Below are 18109 nucleotides of genomic sequence, written 5' to 3'. Positions count from 1 at the left end.
ACTAGTGCAAAAAAACGTTTTTTACGACATTCTAGGCTGGTTAAACGAGAATCGGTGTAAACAAAAACACGGTGGCATTTTTGTAAATATTTGGTACATATTACATTGGTTGAATAACCCAACCGGTGTAATATACTGGTGTAATACTTAAATTTTTTAAACCTTTTTTTTTGTTGTGAGCATGATATATTACACTGGTTGAATTATCCAACTAGTGTAATATATTCCGCCAACACTTAAATATTTAAAATTATTTTTTTTCTAGCAAGTGTATACAAGTTGGATAGCCCGACCAATATAATATACCATGCTCACACTTAAACTTTTTTAAAACTTTTTTTTTGTGAGCATGGTATATTACACTGGTTGGGTTATCTATTTGGTGTAATATATTATGCCAACACTTAAATATTTAAAATAAATTTTTTTGTTCTAACAAGTGTATATACCATGCTCATACTTTTTTTGTGAGCAAGGTATATTACAATGGTTGAGATCTAACCGGTGTAATATATGTTGCCTAAAGTAATAAAAAATTCAAAAATTTAACTCTGGGCAGAATATATTACACCGGTTGGATAACCCAACCGATGTAATATGTAGTGCCGTAGAGGGAGTTTTTAAAAAGGTATATAACACTGGTTGCGCTATATAATCGGTGTTATATACCATTTTTGAGTAAAATCTTATATATTACACTGGTTGTTACGAAGAACTGGTGTAATATAACTTTTTTGACCTATTTTCATGCTCACGCCTGCACTGCTCATTTGCGCTACTCTACTATTTGCCTCCATTCTATTGCTTTGTCTTCCACCGCCGCTTCCACCTTCATTTTCATTGAGCTTCCACGTTCGTGTGCCTCCATATTTCTTATTCCACTGCTACCCCCAACTTTGTTTATCTCCTCTCCGTTGCCTCTACCTGTTCAAAAATTTCCTTCCTCTTTGCGGTCACTGCCCCTTCAATACGTCCGCGACCACCACTCTTCCTCTTCGGTGGCATCGTTCTTCCTCTTTGTTGCCACCAATCCTTTCGCCGTTGTGTCTCCATATTGTCTCCATAGTCGCACGACACTGCACTTGGTTCCGTGGCCACAACTCCTCCATTCATGCTTCAAGGTAAGTTTTTTATTTTCAAATATTGTAATTTTATTTTTTTTCTTTTAATTTTAATTTTGGTTTTAGTTTTAAATTTAAATTTAATTATTAATGTAGTTTAATTATTTATACAGATAAATAGTTTCACTGTTGCTGCCACATTACTTTCACTACCGCCACAACTCCTCAATTCATGCTCTAAATTAATTTTTTATTTTCAAACATGTTAATTTTAAATTTAATTATTAATTTAGTTCACAATTATTTATATAGGTGATTAGTTTTATTTGTATTTAAAATATGTTGTCTTATGTTGAATGTCTTTGTATTGGGTCCGGGACTGAAGAACACCCTGATCATGTACGTACGACTGGTTTTAGTGTTGGGGTTAGAAAATACTTTGGATCAGTTTCTTGACCCAGCTCTGCAAATGTCAGTCAGCAGATGATGGAGCAATTAGCTGCACAATTGATAGAGAGACTAACTCCAGAACTGACTAAGAGCAAAAAAGAACAAGTTACTCAAGAGTTAAGAGTTGAATTCGAGCAAAGATATAATCCAGTTGAACCAATGAATGTAATTTATGCTCGTGGTCGAGCTAGCACCAAAGGTAGTTGTGATGTGGAGGACATTGAAGATGATGACACTGAATCCTCCTAACAGTGTAGGTTATTTGTTGATGGAAATCCTCCTCATGTAATGGCCATTGGGAGAGTGTATCCAGGAGGTTCAACCATCCACACCGTTCCCATGGAGAGTGATTTATCTAGAGTGGTGGTTGAAAAAGTTAGAGATGTATCTACTGCAGTTCCAATGCCCACATCAGAGGTTAATATAGTGGGTGAGACACTTGGAACATTTATTGCATGACCTACACATCTGATTAAGACCATTTCAAAAAACTTATCAAGTATATTTGATTAAGGGCTATTAGTGTTAGAGTGGTTTTTAGATTTATATTTGTTATTATGTTTTACAGGACTCTGCTACAGGACATAATGCATCAATTGGTGGTCATTTAAGTCCTCAAGTCCAACCACAAGTCCAACCATATGTGAATCCAATCCAAGAGTTGGTTAGGGTTTCACATCAAATGTTTCAAGATTCTTGTGTGATTCCTTGGGATGCCACATTATTTGGGATTGACAATGGTGGTATACCATTGTACATAACCATGGAAGATGTCTTTGAAATCATCCAGGGTAATCAATTGTTGAACATTGCAATTATTCAATTATGGATGATGTAAGTACCCTTAATAATTACATGTTATACTTAATCGAATGATGTTTCATGAATCATGTCACTGATATTTATATTAACAATGTAGGTATATAAATTAGACAACTATCAACATGGACAACTTTGATACTTATGGTTTCCTTGAGCCCTAACCCATACAAAAGTTTAGGAATAAAAAACTTGATTGTCAGACTTACATTCAAAGATGGATTCAGACATCCAGAAAAAGGATTTATTTTGCTCCTTTTATAAATGGGTAAGTAAAACTTGTTACATTTAGAGTTCCTAAGGTCTCACTAGCAATCGACGCTTATTTGCCCCATAGACAACACTATTATCTAGTTTTGTTCACTGCATAGGAAGCTAAGTCAAGATATAAAGACTGTAGTACAAATGTATGTTATTGTAAATTATATAATTTATTGTGAATTACTAGTGATTTTTCTCTCTTTAGTGCAATCAATGTATCTAGTGTCTTAGGAGGTAGATTCACTTTATCATCACAAAATCTACATTGGATTTATCCTAAGGTATATATTCACTTCTTCATTAAAACTATTAAGTTTTACTTTTTTTAGTTCAATTAAATTAATTGTTATTTATATTTCATAATAGTGCAATAAGCAACAAAGGAACTTTAAATGTGGTTATTATGTGATGCATTGGATGTGGACCATAACACGTGTGAGGATTATGTGATTTTAAATGCTCTAATTTTTCATTATATATGCATATTTGTTAGTATGAACACTAATATACTCTTACATTTCTTAGCTTTTTGAAGATTCTGAGCCACTAAACACACAAAGTCTTGAAAAATCCGTCAGGAATGGGTCAAGTACTTTCTACAAATTAGGAATTAAAATATGCAATGATTTGTTTTTTTTATCAGCGAAGAATAAATTAAATTAAATGAGGCATTTCAGGGATGCCCCAACCCTTATACATAAAAAAAATACAAAAACTAGCAAAATACAACATCTAATAGCATTTGCGAATTCCCCTTACTAAAGCCACACTGGCGTATTACCCCAACTTACATTCACTTTCTGAAAAAAAAAACAAAAAATAATTTACATCTCTTTAAAACTAACCCCTTTTACATTCTTGTTAGCAATTAAGAGCCCTTCCTCGGGAACTACAGATGAACTACAAAGCTACATATGAATGATTTGTAACTTTCTAACATATGTACATTTTCATTAGACGTTATTATACAATTTTGACTAGTTTCAATAGTATGTCTTTATATTTCTCTCTATATACAAATCAATTTGGATGGTATTTTGGTTTTATTAAATTTACAAGTTTATAAATTTGGAGAAAAACACATTTTGTTAAATTTATAAAAAAAAAAAAAACTAACATGTTTTACATTGATTAAGACACTAATTGGTGTAATATGGAATATATTACACCGGTTGTGACCTTAACCGGTGTAATATGGGGGTCTCAATTGACTCAAAGAATATCACATAGTACACTGGTTAATGTCTTAAACGGTGTAATATGTGGATTTTACAATTGCAAAAACTGTGTTCCAAGGGCACATAGTACACCGGTTGCTCAACCGATGTAATATGTGCCCCACACATGATACATATTAAGCCCCATATTACACCGGTTGACTCTAGTAACCGGTGTAATATGTGGCTACATATAACACCGGTTGGTTAATCAGTGTTATATGTAATTAACATTTTACAACGTCCACATCTACACTGGTGGTAGGACTAGTGTAAAATGCCTCATAAAGTCGTTATAAAATGTCTTTTATGCACTAATGAAAATTGATTTTTATTTAATAATTTTTTAGTAGTGTAAAGTTGAAATTAAAGCTGAAAATATCTAGATTAATATCTTATAAGAAAATTGTTTTAAAATTTCCTTTAGCTATCTCTGTCGTTACATAAAGACTAATGTCTCGAGATAAAAAAAATATTTAATTGATGACTTAATTTTAATTTTTCTAAGTAAATAGATATTATATATATATATTATTTTTTTTATTTTATTTTTTATAAACTTTTGACCACATTGCATTGTCCTTTACTGCACAGGTAGAATATACTTTGACCGGGCTAGCGAGCTGGTTTTCATTTCTCCACAGACACATTCAGCTTAACGTGCTATGAATTCTTTTTGGCTACACAAACGTGCTATCTGCAGTATGATAAAGGTTGTTTTAAAATAAAAGTTAAAACCAATCATTGAATCATCATCATCACCTTCTCAAGTAATGTATTACTAAATGATTCTTCATCCAAATATTTTAAGTTTGTTCATCTCCATGTAATGTTTTCCCTCTACAATACAAATTGAATCGAACTGCAAATCAGGATTATAGTGGAAACATCTGAGCTTTAGCTCTCTCGGTGGCTTTATGTGACACAGATCTTGAGATTACACATTTCTTCAATGTCTTCATGCCACTTCATTGATCATATCAGAAAGATTCTCACCAAATATAGTAATATAGTTAAACGATAAGAGCCATTTTGGGGAAAGAATCCAACAAAAAAATGATTGGTTTATATCCCGTGGATCTAGCTATTCTTTTAATTTATTCCTCGATCTGGCATCTCGTGTTGGACGTATTCATCTTGATTTTTTGTTCATTGCAGAACGTGAAAATGGAATAACTATATACTGATGGAGTGGAAATAATATGAAGGTACCCTTCACCACTAAAGACAGATCTAGAGTTAGTACTATAAGATGCATGAAGTCTGATAAGTTTGGTGTTGTTTCTGGGTATCTTGGACTTGCTAATTCCACTTTGAAAATGATTCACCTATATGGACCTCAGATTCTGCAGAACTAAATATTATACTATAGGACTTTAACATGTATATCATACAAATACAATCATTTCTAAGATTCCAAAGTCCTCAAATCATCATGAAAACTCTCATAGCAGCATTATTTGGAAGCCATTCGCTTCCACTATTGGATTTGTATGGCATCAGTATTCTGGTTATGGTTCATGGTGCAGCAAGAGTGTAACATATGATACACAAAAAAGAAGAGATATGCAAAGAAGAAAGCCAAATATTATTATTGATCTTGAGATATCAGAGATACATGCTACCGTATATATACAATGTGAAGATGTATCATAAGGAATAGCAATAGTAGATACAAGCTATATAAAACAGAAACTTATGTAACAGTATGGTTAAACCGTGATGCACAGTTATAGGCCTAATATCCATTGCAACATGCAACAGAATCACCTCCAGTAGTATGTGTAATAATTGTAGTTAACACATGATCAACTTAAAGGTGAAATAATGTAAATAAAACATATATGTTAGAATTAATGGCTTAAACAAGAGAAGGTGAATTGTTTGTCAAAAGATTTTCGAAAAGATTGGATAAGAATGAAGTTTTAACAAAAATCACAGAAGAAGTAATTAAGGAAGACAATCAAACAAGCGAATAGAAACTGTTTGCAGAATTTCAATTGGTTGAAACTTTGTTTTAACCGGTTGTTTATGGCAGCAACAATAACAAAATCAAATCAAATAGTTTATAAGGACGGAGAGAGAGAGATTACACCGCCAATTTATACTGGTTCACTCAACCCTGAGCTACATCCAGTTCCCAGAAAAACCACTGGGTTTCCACTAGTAATCAATCACAGATTGCACTCACTCAAAGCCACAAAGAGGTGATCTTGATACCACAAGAACCACTCACCCTCTTTGCCTTCACACAACCTTAGTCAGAACACCCTCTGACCTTTTAGGTTTACACACTTCACAATTATAGAAAAAGAAATTATAACAAGAATCAAAAAAGAAAATATTACACTTGGATTTACAGGAATCACAGAGCTCCTAAGATCAGACCTTGAACCAATGCACAACTACTTAGCAATCATACAAAACTTTGATTTGAATTTCTTCTCAAAAACCGTTTCAATCTCACTTTCTGTGTATATGTTGTTGTATTTGAAATCCAAAGAGAAACCATATTTATAGCTTTTAAAATTAGCTGTTCTAGGTTCAATCATGAGCCAAAACAGTTTTAATTCAACTGAAAACAGATCCAATAGGTTTTTGAAAAGCTGTTATGAAATGTGACAATCAACCGGTTGAAATGTCATTAACCGGTTGAATTGGTTAGACAGTCACCCAAGTCAAAAAAAGTTTTGAAAATCTTCAATCAAGCTAAGTGACAACAACTGGTTATATCATGGTTTCAACCGGTTGTTTTTCTCTTTACTTAGAAAAACACTTTTATCTTTTAAAATAGATTGAACCAGCTTGTGCAAAGGACTAGGAATGATCTTTACATGAATTCTAAACACCCAAGACTAAGATCTAACCAAAAGCAACACAATATCAACCTTCAACACAGATTTGGATCATCAAAGCTTCCATGTTCTACAATCTCCCCCTATTTGATGGAGACAAATCCTTGGGATGCTTTTTTGGAATGTTCTATTTAGAATCTTGCTTAACCTGCATTCACAAGCAAACATAGAAATACAGGATAATCTGTTCCAGTTAATCAGGCACCACAAACTAGTTTCCACTAGGTGATTTGTAGTGAGGAACATCAGCCAAATCAATGTGAGAAACCAGTCAATCATGCATAGGTGCAGCATAAAAAACAATCGGTTATTTCGCAGGAATAACCGGTTAAAATTTGGTATCAGAGTTTCATATTAAATCAAAAAACCAGTTATAGCAGTTATAACAATGTTTAATCAAATGTGAAAACCAGAAACATATGCAAATATTAGAACATTACAACCTAAAAGCTCACTTCTTCCCCTATTTGTATTCACAAATAGAAAGATAGAAGGATTAAAAAACAACAAAGATTTAAGATAAAGCTTATAAATCAATTATTCCCAATTCATTTCTTAGTGAATAAAACATGTCTTTGGATAAAGGTTTTGTGAAGATGTCTGCAAGCTGGCTTTCAGTGGCAACGAATTGAATCTCACAGTCTCCATTACTGTCATGATCACAAATAAAGTGATGTCGAATCTCAATGTGTTCTGTTCTAAAGTGTTGAACCTGATTTTTTGTGAGATTTATTGCACTTGTGTTGTCACACAACAAAGGGACCTTGCTAACTTTCAACCCAAAGTCCTCCAGTTGTTGCTTGATCCATAAGATCTGTGCACAGCAACTACCTGTAGCTATATATTCCGCTTCAGCAGTTGATAAGGCTACACAAGCTTGCTTTTTGTTGTGCCATGATATAAGGCTTGATCCAAGTAGATGACATGTTCCACTTGTGCTCTTTCTATTCAATTTACATCCTGCAAAATCAAAATCAGAGTATCCTACTAAATGATTAGAAGAGTGTGAAGGATACCATAAACCCACAGATGTTGTTCCTTTAAGATATTTAAGGATTCTCTTGGCAGCTTTAAGATGAGATTCCTTTGGTCAGGATTGGAACCTTGCACAAAGGCAAACAACAAACATAATATATGTGAACCAATCAACACCCAGTATTTAGTTTGGTGCACTGCTGTTCCATCTTCATCAGCACTTAAGTAACAATTTGTAGACATAAGTGTTGTTGCAGTTTTACAACTCTCCATCTCAAACTTTTTGAGAATATCATTGCAGTACTTGGATTGACACAAGAAGATGCCTTCTTTAGTTTGCTTGATCTGCAGCCTAAGAAAGAAATAGAGTTCCCCCATCATTGACATCTCAAATTCTCCCTGCATAGATTTTACAAAATCTTCACACAATTTATCATTAGAAGAGCCAAATATAATGTCATCTACATATATTTGAAGTAAGATTACAGCAGAATCAGATTTTTTAATGAAAAGGGTTTTGTCAATCTTCCCTCTTTCATATTGATGAGATAGAAGAAAACTACTTAACCTCTCATACCACTGTCTTGGAGCTTGCTTAAAACCATACAATGCTTTCTTCAACTTGTATACGTGATTAGGATATAAGTGATCTTCAAATCCAGGCGATTGTGATACAAAGATTTCTTCATTCACAATTCCATTTAGGAAAACACGTTTCACGTCCATCTGAAATAACTTGAATCCTTTCATGCATGCAAAGGCCAGTGAGAGTCTCACAGCTTCTAACCTTTCTACTGGTGCAAAGGTCTCATCATAATCCCTTCTTCTTGGTTGTATCCCTTAGCAGAAAGTCTTGCCTTGTTCCTTGTTATGACCCCTAAATCATCTGATTTGTTTCTGAAAACCCATTTTGTTCCTATGACGTTCATTTGATCTGTTCTAGGAACCAAGACCCATACATCATTTCTCACAAACTTGTTGAGCTCCTCATGCATAGTAGCAGTCCAGTGCTCATCTTTGAGTGCATCATTGATTGACTTTGGTTCAATCTTGAAGACAAATGTTGTATGATTGCAAAAGTTTGCTACATTCCTTCTTGTAGAAACACCCTTGTTGATCTGCCCAATGCTGTTTTCAATAGAGAGATCTCTAAGGATCCTCCACTCTTTTGGAAGATTACACTGTTGCATATTTTCAATCGATTTTTTTGCAGAATCAACCGGTTGATTTTCTGTACAGTTTTCCAGATTCTTCAAGAAGATATTTTGCTCATCTTCTTCTATACTGATCTTTGTTGGACCTTGCTCATAATTTTTAGTTTTATCAAAAACAGCTTGCATAGATTCTTCTACAGTCATAAGTTTCTTATTGTAAACTCTATATGCATGATTAGATAGGGAATAACCAAGGAAAATACCTTTTGTCACCTTTTGCATCAAACTTACCTAGATTCTCTTTACCATTGTTAAGGATGTAGCATTTGCATCCAAATACCTTTAGGTGACCTATGTGAGGCTTCCTTCCATTTAGCAGCTCGTATGGAGTATTTTTCAGGATTGGCCTGATAAGAACCTGATTCATCACATAACATGTTGTACTTACTGCATCAGCCCAAAAGCACTTAGGTAAGGATGATTCATTCAGAATTATTCTTGGTAGTTCTTCAAGTGATCTGTTCTTCCTCTCCACCACTCCATTTTACTAAGGTGTCCTTGGTGCAGAGAAGTTGTGGAAGATGCCTAACTTGTTCCAAAAGTTGCTGAATTTCTCATTCTGAAAATTCTCCACCATGGTCACTCCTAATTGCACCAATGTTGCTGCAACAAGTGTTTTGTAGTCTTTTTGCTAGCTTCTTGAATTCAGAATAACTCTCCCCTTTTGAATGTAAGAATATGGTACACGTAAACTTGGAAAAATCATCTACTACTACAAGAGCATACAAATTTCCTCAAAGGCTCATAGTTCTTGAAGGATAAAAAAGATCCATGTGTAGTAACTCAAGAGGTTTTGAGGTGGAAACAAAGTTTTTTAGTTTAAAAGATTTTTTTGTTTGTTTCCCCTTTTGGCAAGCCTCACACACATGTTCCTTCTCAAACTTGAGTTTGGGTAAGCCAATACCAAGATCATTTGAAATCAATTTATTCAAGTGATTCATATGTATGTGAGCAAACCTTCTGTGTCAAAGCCATGATTCCTCATGCTTTGTCAAGAGACAGCCAATAGATGAAGAGTTAGAAATATCAAGTAGATAAACATTATTTTGATCTCTTACCAACTAGTAGCACTTCCTTTGAGTTTGGTAGACGAATTTCACATGTGTTAGTTCTGAATGTGACTTGGTATCCTCTATCACAAAGTTGGTTTATGCTGAGTAGGTTATGTTTGAGCCCTTCTACATAGAGAACATCATGGATTAGAAATTTATTTTTCATTACCTATGGTACCTTTACCAAGGATCTTTCATTTGTTGTTGTCTCCATAGGTCACATGCCCTTCCTGTTTAAGAGTGATGCTAACAAACTTTGATGCATCTCCAGTCATGTGCTTAGAACACCCACTATCCAAGTACCACAAATGTTGTTTTCTCACCAAGGAATCCTGCAAAATTCAAAATCAGGTGGCAAAAACAGTTTTGAAAACCTTCAATCAAGCTAAGTGATAAACAACTGATTATATCGTGGTTTCAATCGGTTGTTTTACTCTTTTCTTAGAAAAACAATTTTATCTTCTAAAATAGCTTGAATCGGCTTGTGCAAAGGACTGGGAATGATCTTTACAAGAATTCTAAACACCCTAGACTAAGCTCTAACCAAAAGCAGCACAACATCAATTTCAACACAAATTTGGATCATCAAAGCTTCCATGTTCTACAATATTTTCGTGTAATAATCATATATTCATATGCATATATTAAAATTATGCATATAAATATTACTTAACTTACATTTAGCCACATGTGATAACTAATGACCAAATTTAGCCACATGTGATAACTAATGACCAAATGTCTAATGTCCCCATAAGACCCTAAACTAAGATAAACAAGTCGTACCAAAGACTAATATTTGATGTGTCTTGACTCATCAGACCTTAACTAACCTATATTCCTAATGTCAGAATGACATCAATCGTTTGCTACAAAGTCAGATATACACCAACTACCAAGTCAGATATAAGTCATTTTCTGTTTCTCATCACTTAAAGTCTTATTTATGTGCCAGACAACAATGAAGTCACTATTGACTAGACAAATGAAGTCACTATACATCTGTTATGTTAACCTGAGTGTCATGTTTATCATTATCACCCAAGACTTGATACCACCTCAAGTATCCCTACATTATCCATCAAGAGTCATGCAAATCATTTATCCATGGTCAAACCTTATATACATACATACCAACACATACATGTATATACGCAATCCATATAGGATTCACCACCCATGAAGGGACACTTAAAAAGGACAATGTCATGTATACATCATGTCACACATCTCATCATTAATGATATACCTTTGAGAGCATATATAATTAATCATACCTTCCATACATAATTGCATTTAACACATGTATAAAAACATCCAACACCACATGAAATCATCATCGTTCTTACAAATTTTAGGGTTAGCTTGTGAACAAAGTAACATTCAATCTTCATATCAATTTGATGTAATCTCGAATGAGTCAGTATAATTTGGGTTTTCTTTGCAATTTGTATTATAGTTTTAATTAAATGGTTGAATGATGAGACAAGAAGATTATTCATTCATTTTTTTATGGTGGGAAATAATGATGCTTAAAGTAGGAACTAGAAGCAACAACAATGAGAGTGTTCATTACTAATAGACATTAAAAATTACTTAGTGAGAATTAATGTAGGATATAAAAGGTCTTACATAACTTAGCCTATAAAACACACACTAGTTGTAACGCACTCACGAGCTCACATGAATTTAGAAAGAGAACCGAGTTTTCTCTTTCTGAAAACTTTATGAAGTTCTAAGTTATAAGAACTCAAAATTGATTTTATCATGTAGCGATCATATGACTTATTGCTCACATTTTATCTAGCATTTGTAATATCAGATGTTAACATTGCAGTAACATTTTAAGAAATAATTCACCATAATTTCAATCTTCAAGTTTTAACATTCTCATGAATGTAATTTTAGTCTAATAAGTGATAATGAATCAAATATAAAAAGAACAGTAAATCTAAATAATAAAATAAAGTCATATATTCCTTTTTTTAAATTATAAAATGAATGCTTAATTAAGTTTCAAGTTCTTGGTAAATTTGAGTGTTTTCAATTGAATCCCTATTAAATTTTGTTGGTTGTACTAAAATAATTTATATTTTTCAATTGAGTTTCTTTCATTTAATTTTTCTTTTAATTAGGCTATGTGCTATTTTCTGTTGATATTAAATGACATAGTTGTATGAGTAACATTACATAACATGTGACTTTTATTGTTGGTACACAAAAACGAAGAAGAAACGTAAAACGGTTTTGGAAGACTGTGAAACAAGTGTGAAGTTGAACAGTAGAACAAGCATGAAGTTGGAGTTGCGTGTGAAGGTAGTAAAGAACATCCAATAACAAGACTTGTTTTTGGGACATCCAATAGCAGGTGGTTTTTGTTGCTTTGGTTCAAAACAACAAGGAACAACTTCTTTGGATGTAATTGAAAAGGAAGTGAAAATGAAAACAAGTTTGATGAGGGTAAATGAAAATGAAGAGGAAAGAAAATGAAGAGACTTAAATACGGTATTGGAGACTGCAAAATAAGGATGAATTAGACTTACATGTGAAGGATAAAAACTTACAACCAGATTACTTACATTTAATCACAACTCTTACTATCGTTATTGTTTTACTCTTCAATTCACTTATGTCAACCACAAAATTGCGTCATTCAGTTTGATACAACAACAAAATAACAAAAAATAATAATCATGTCATTTAATTAATAAAAAAAATTAAATATAAAAAAATTAGTTAAAAAATATAAATTTTTGGAATTCTCATTCAATCAACAAAATTTAATAGAAATTCAATTTAAAATTCCCAAATTTATATACTTAAAACTTAAATAAGTGGAAAAGAATCTAATCAAACAATATCACCTTTAAATTTCAAAGTAATGTGATCTTCAAGCATATGGGAGCACAAAAATAATGTGATCTTCAAACAAGGCATTCCTGATCCTGAGGAAATTCTTCAAGCAGCTCAACTTCTGTCATGGTCCTGGCTTAAACATAGGGAAGGCCCTTTCTCTTACTCTTTCACGGACTGACTTTTAAATCCAATTCAATGTCTTTTATGTGTGTGTTGATATTATTTTGATGCTTCTGGGAAAGCTGGACATCCAATATGCAGGGAAATTGGTTTGTTGTCTTGGGTACGCTGGTTTTTGTCACGTCGCTGGCCAGTTTTTAGCTATATGTGTGTTGTAAGGTTTTGCGTTGGACTGTGGCTGGTCTGAAAGGTGCTGGTCTGTGCCTATCTTGATGCAGGTCCCTCCACGTAACAACATGTTGAGAAGCTATGAAGTCTAGTAGGTTCCCATTTGGTTTGCGTGGAAGTTATGGTGCACTTGTGTTTCACTCTGAAGAATGGATGCCCCAAATTTTTTGTCAAGCTTAACAGACTTTGTCTGCATAACTCTGTCATGATGGGTTTGGGAGGAGAGTTGGCAGATTCTGATTGTCTTGTATTATGTTGATTCCTGCTTCTTATTGGGGTTGTAGTCACGACACAGTAGGAGGTGTTAGGTTTCTTGTATAGTTTTTGTGCTTTGCAAGTGAGTGGGGTCTATGTTTACATTTGGTAACTCAAATGTAGCAGTAGTTATGTGAGTGTTCCATACAGGTTTTGGGGTGAAAAACTGGAAGGGCCGAGCTTCAACACATCTGGCCTATGTTGCCTGGAAAACCCACTTTATCCTTTCATGTTTTGTATGTTGTTTTTAATCTAGTTCTTTTGTATAAGGGTTGGAACACCCCTTAAATGTCCCTTTTAAATTTAATTAATTCATTACCGATAAAAAAAAACAATAAAAATATAAGTGTTTATTACAACTTTTTTTTCCTGTAATATATATATATATATATATATATATATATATACTAATAATATTTTCCTTTGATAAGTGAAAATATATATTAATAATAATAACATATTTTACTTTTAATGAAATATACAATATTAATAAGATTTAATTAAATTTAAAATTCCTGATAAATTTAAATATTTTAAATTAAATCTTTATTAAAAATATTGTTTCATTGAATATTCAACTTTATTTATTTTTTAATTGAATTTTATCATTTAATTTTATTATTATTGGGTAACGTGTATCACTTTACAACGTCATCCTCTGCATACCTACACATTGAAAAAAGTATAATTTAATTAACTTTTAAATCTTAAACAATTTAAATACTTTTAATTAAGTTCTTATTAAATATTCAAATTTATATTTTTTAATTATATCTCTACCGAATGACACTATCATCTGATTTTACAGTCTCAGGTAAAATATTTTCATTTTAAACAATAAAAAAATGGATTTTCAAATTTTTTTATTATCCTAGATATTAAATTAAAAAATATATAAATTTTAGACACTTTTTAACAAGAATTTAACTGAAAATAATGAAATTTATTATAAATTTAAAATTTAATTAATTTTTGTTTTTACTTTTTTATGTGTAGTCACATAATCAATAATAATATAAAGGAATATCCCTGATTGATGTTAGAATGAAAGTTTTCAGTAGAGATTTAATTGAAAATATCCTAATTTATCATAAAAAATTAAAACTTAATTAAGTCTATTAATAATAAATATATTTTTTAATTTTTAATATCTGTATAAAATAATAAGAAGGCTTTGTACGAAGAAAATAATTATCAAAAAAATGAGTTCTCTTTATTGGAGCAAGCACATAAGAAACAAAGGTCATGCAACACTGATTTTAAAATTAAAATAAAAAAGTTACACATTCAAGGATTTGTGATATTTTGCCGTTTTAACTGAACTGATTTTATCCCTTCAAATTAATAATCGTTATATAAGTTATCTCTCTCTCTCCCTCGCACTCTATCTCTCTCTCTATATATATATATTTAATATTAAAATATTTTACATAACCATTTAATTAAAATTCATCTTACATCAATGAATTTTTTTAATAATAAAAGTAAAGCAAATATTTATAAGAAAAATATATAAACAATACATGTAAATTAAATTCAGTAATAAATAAAAAAGTGTGTTTAACAATTTAAAGCCTCTGTAACTGTAACTCGGTAATTATCATTTTCATATTCTTTATTTCTAGGAAATGACATTAAACATTAAAATGTCACACCATCTATAGGAATAGGAAAATGTCTGTATTTTTTTATGCTAAATATGTCTGTCCTCTCTATACATAAAGTTTTACTATTTTGTTACAATTAAATTATTATTATTTTTTTATTTTTAATTTTTTTATCGGCAGAAAGCTGGAACTTTACTCTCTTAATTAATGTTGCAGTTGCACTTTGGCTTGATCCTCCATTCCAATAACCTAATTTCATTATATCTTAACTAGATAATTATACATTGACTATTAAGATAAACTAATCTTAATTTACCATTCTTTAAAATTTATGGTTAATTTTAGCTTCTCTACACTTTGATCTCTCTAACTTTCTGTCTGATTTTATACCACAATTGAGTGTTGTTTTTGTTAAGAATGTTAGAGAACAAACAAACCAATCACCATGATTAATAGGCATCTCCATTAATATGAACATGTTAACATGTTCCTGTTGAAGAAATAAATTATTGTGATACATAAGAAAAAAGAAATCCAGCAAGCTTGGCTTCTAAATCAATGGATCATTATCAGAAACTCAAAAACTCTTCATACATAGCGAAAGTGCACTTGCTGTGGTTTTCTGCAGATCTCTAGCTTCTATTCTCACAAGCATCTTCCTCCATATCCTGCACTTCTAAATAGTGCTTGTTTTATATCTTCAGAACTAAGAATTGTCTTCTGCTGCAATTCATATTGAATAACAAATAGAGAAACAAAAGGATTACTCAACAAAAAAGACCATATATATAAACACAAAATCTATATATACAAGCAAGGATTTTTAGACAGTGCCAAAACCATGGTGTTTATATCTATTCATTTTAACCTTATCTAATGTACCTCTGAACAAGAAGCTTGCACTGTGAAATCATTGAAACAGCTAATAACGCATTGCTGGATCTCGAGACCTAATGTTTCCAATGTGTTTACTGTAGACACCAACAAGCCTGGCTTCCCTGCACAGCAGATCTCCACCCTTGTATTGCCATTTCTCCTCTCCACATCAAACTGCACCAAATCACAATTGAGATCCTTCAATAATGATGATCTATTTCACTTTAAAACAATCTTGGTAGGTTAGTTCTGTGATATGATCAAATTAATGAATATAAGTAGTAGGTAATTTTTACTGCCCTAAACTAGTTTGTAAAGTTATAAGTTAGGCTGAGAACAAATTTTGAAAACCCCAAGAAGAACACATATACCTTGGGAGAATTTCTTACTAAGAGTTCGTTTGGCTTTGAATCCTTGAAAATGGTAGCCGTGTTGGAATCCACTTCTATTTCTTGCTTCAAATTGTTAATCTTTTCCAAGAGCTCTTTCATGTAATCGATAGTGTCTCCAAGTATAGATGTTCTGTCCATCTGTGAGAAGCATTTTCAACAAGCAAAATCAGCACTTATGCTGCATATATGACACACAACAAAGTAGTTCTATATGTAGCTTTACATTTTAGTACTATTTTGTAATGAAAATGAGTCATTCTCACTTCATACCTTACTTATCTTTGGGACAATTGATCTTAGCATGGAGAGCCTGTCGTTTAATCTCTTCCTTCTTCTCCTCTCTGCCATTAGGTTCTTGGAAGGCTGCCCCTGAAGCTTCTTTGCTCTATTATTCTTTCTTTCCACACATGGATCTGTGTTGAAAACAGGCCTTTCAGGGGAATGGCTTGGCTCCATTTTGCATGTGGCTTGAAGGTCCAAACAATGAAGCTCTTCCCCAAGCAAACCCGGATCTTCTTCTTCCATCATGGACAGTGGATAATCTTCATGAGCCACAAATGGAGGGGTGTTATAAGATGAATCTACAATTTGGGGTGCAGAGAATTCATCAAGCAAAGAACTATAGATTTCATTGAAGGTGTAGTCGAAATTGTAACTCTGAGGAACTTGTTGGAAACAGAAAGAATTTGAAGGAAAAGATTGATAGTTTTGATCAAAACAATCAAAACTCCAGGCATTAGAGAAAGGCTGGTTTTCTTGTGAACGTGGATTGGTATCCCATGGTTCTCTTCTTAGAGCAGTAGATTCCTCCAAGAAATCATGATCATAAAGTTCCATCTCTCTCTCCTCTCTCTCTACTGTTGTCATGGCTAATTGTTTTGGAAATACTGCCTTGAGACAATAGAGTACTAAGTTGAAGAATATTTATAAGAGCACAATGAAAGGTTTTGCAAGTTGCTTATCATATGCATTATAATGTATATTATATGATATATTCATTTGCACCTATACCCTAAGACCCAAATGGAATCTACTTTTCACATTACATCTCTCTATGGCTCTTCCCCCTCAAATAGAGGGGGGGCATTCTTGTATTTTTGACCAAAATTTGTACAACCAAATTATACATTTAATAGGAATTTGTTGGAAAGTTTGACCCTCAGATCTGTCTGAAACCAAAAGGAATGGTAGTTAACATCACAAACCCTATCAGGTCCTTTGCATGTTAAAACTTCAACAAAAAAAAACAAACCCTCCATCTCTCTCTATTTTCCACCACCTTGAAGAAGATTTCAGAGATGGGTCCTACCCCCCAAATGCTTCCAAATTTTGGCTTAGCTCAGAATTCAAATTGGTGGGTGATCTTTTTTTGTTCTCTTCTGCTCTACTTTCCTATCCAGTGTGCATACTTAATAATAGTTAATGCAAATTGTCCACACTACTAAAATAAAGAATCACACACTATATATCTATCTAACTTTCGTTTTCCATTACAAAGGGGTGAAGTATAGGCATATAGAACCTTCATTCTCATCCCCACCTGGAAATTGTACACATTTCTGCATCTCTATGACAGTATACACTTATGTAGACGTATATACAATAATAGAAGTTTGAATGCAACCACGTACTATTTTTTAAACAAATCTCTTTGGCTTTTGTATTTGTCTTTTAACTACTTCACGAATATGCAAATATCATAAGCAATTTTTTGCTTACCCTTTTTGATTTATCCTGTCTTCTACTCACTACTGACTTGTTCCCTATATGGAAATTGTTTGTATCTAGGGACTCCCTATCAGTCTTTCTTACAATTTTGGCTCTATTGCATGATCTTGATAGCATAATTATAGTTTTCATGAAGTTCATTA

The 18109-nt window shown here is 32.6% G+C and overlaps 1 protein-coding gene across 3 annotated transcripts; it reads right to left on the bottom strand.

Moving 5' to 3' along the window:
- Positions 1-15416: 15416 nt before the first annotated feature.
- Positions 15417-17138, bottom strand: LOC137826989 (transcription factor bHLH61). 3 transcript variants are annotated; one of them, XM_068633159.2, is made up of 4 exons: positions 16509-17138; positions 16218-16376; positions 15853-16020; positions 15417-15693 (listed from the first exon to the last, which is right to left on the bottom strand). In XM_068633159.2, the coding sequence occupies exons 1-4, from the start codon at positions 17103-17105 to the stop codon at positions 15616-15618; spliced, it is 1002 nt and encodes a 333-aa protein (XP_068489260.2). In that variant the 5' UTR covers positions 17106-17138; the 3' UTR covers positions 15417-15615. The 3 variants fall into 3 exon arrangements, with proteins under 3 accessions (XP_068489260.2, XP_068489261.2, XP_068489262.2); XM_068633160.2 differs by having other exon boundaries at positions 15417-15690; XM_068633161.2 differs by having other exon boundaries at positions 16236-16376.
- Positions 17139-18109: the final 971 nt, after the last annotated feature.

This window comes from Phaseolus vulgaris, chromosome 8 (assembly GCF_051622355.1).
Source record: "Phaseolus vulgaris cultivar YP4 chromosome 8, ASM5162235v1, whole genome shotgun sequence".
Classification (NCBI taxonomy): domain Eukaryota; kingdom Viridiplantae; phylum Streptophyta; class Magnoliopsida; order Fabales; family Fabaceae; genus Phaseolus; species Phaseolus vulgaris.
The sequence above is the reverse complement of the archived record's forward strand: the minus strand, read 5'-3'. Positions and strand labels throughout refer to the sequence as shown.

Excerpts from the sequence above, each read along its gene's own strand:
- LOC137826989 (XM_068633159.2), bottom strand. The coding sequence starts at position 17,105 with ATGACAACAGTAGAGAGAGAGGAGAGAGAGATGGAACTTTATGATCAT. Across the intron at positions 16,021-16,217 it reads TAGTAAGAAATTCTCCCAAG|TTTGATGTGGAGAGGAGAAA; the intron begins GTATATGTGTTC and ends GATTTGGTGCAG. Across the intron at positions 15,694-15,852 it reads TGCAAGCTTCTTGTTCAGAG|CAGAAGACAATTCTTAGTTC; the intron begins GTACATTAGATA and ends TATGAATTGCAG.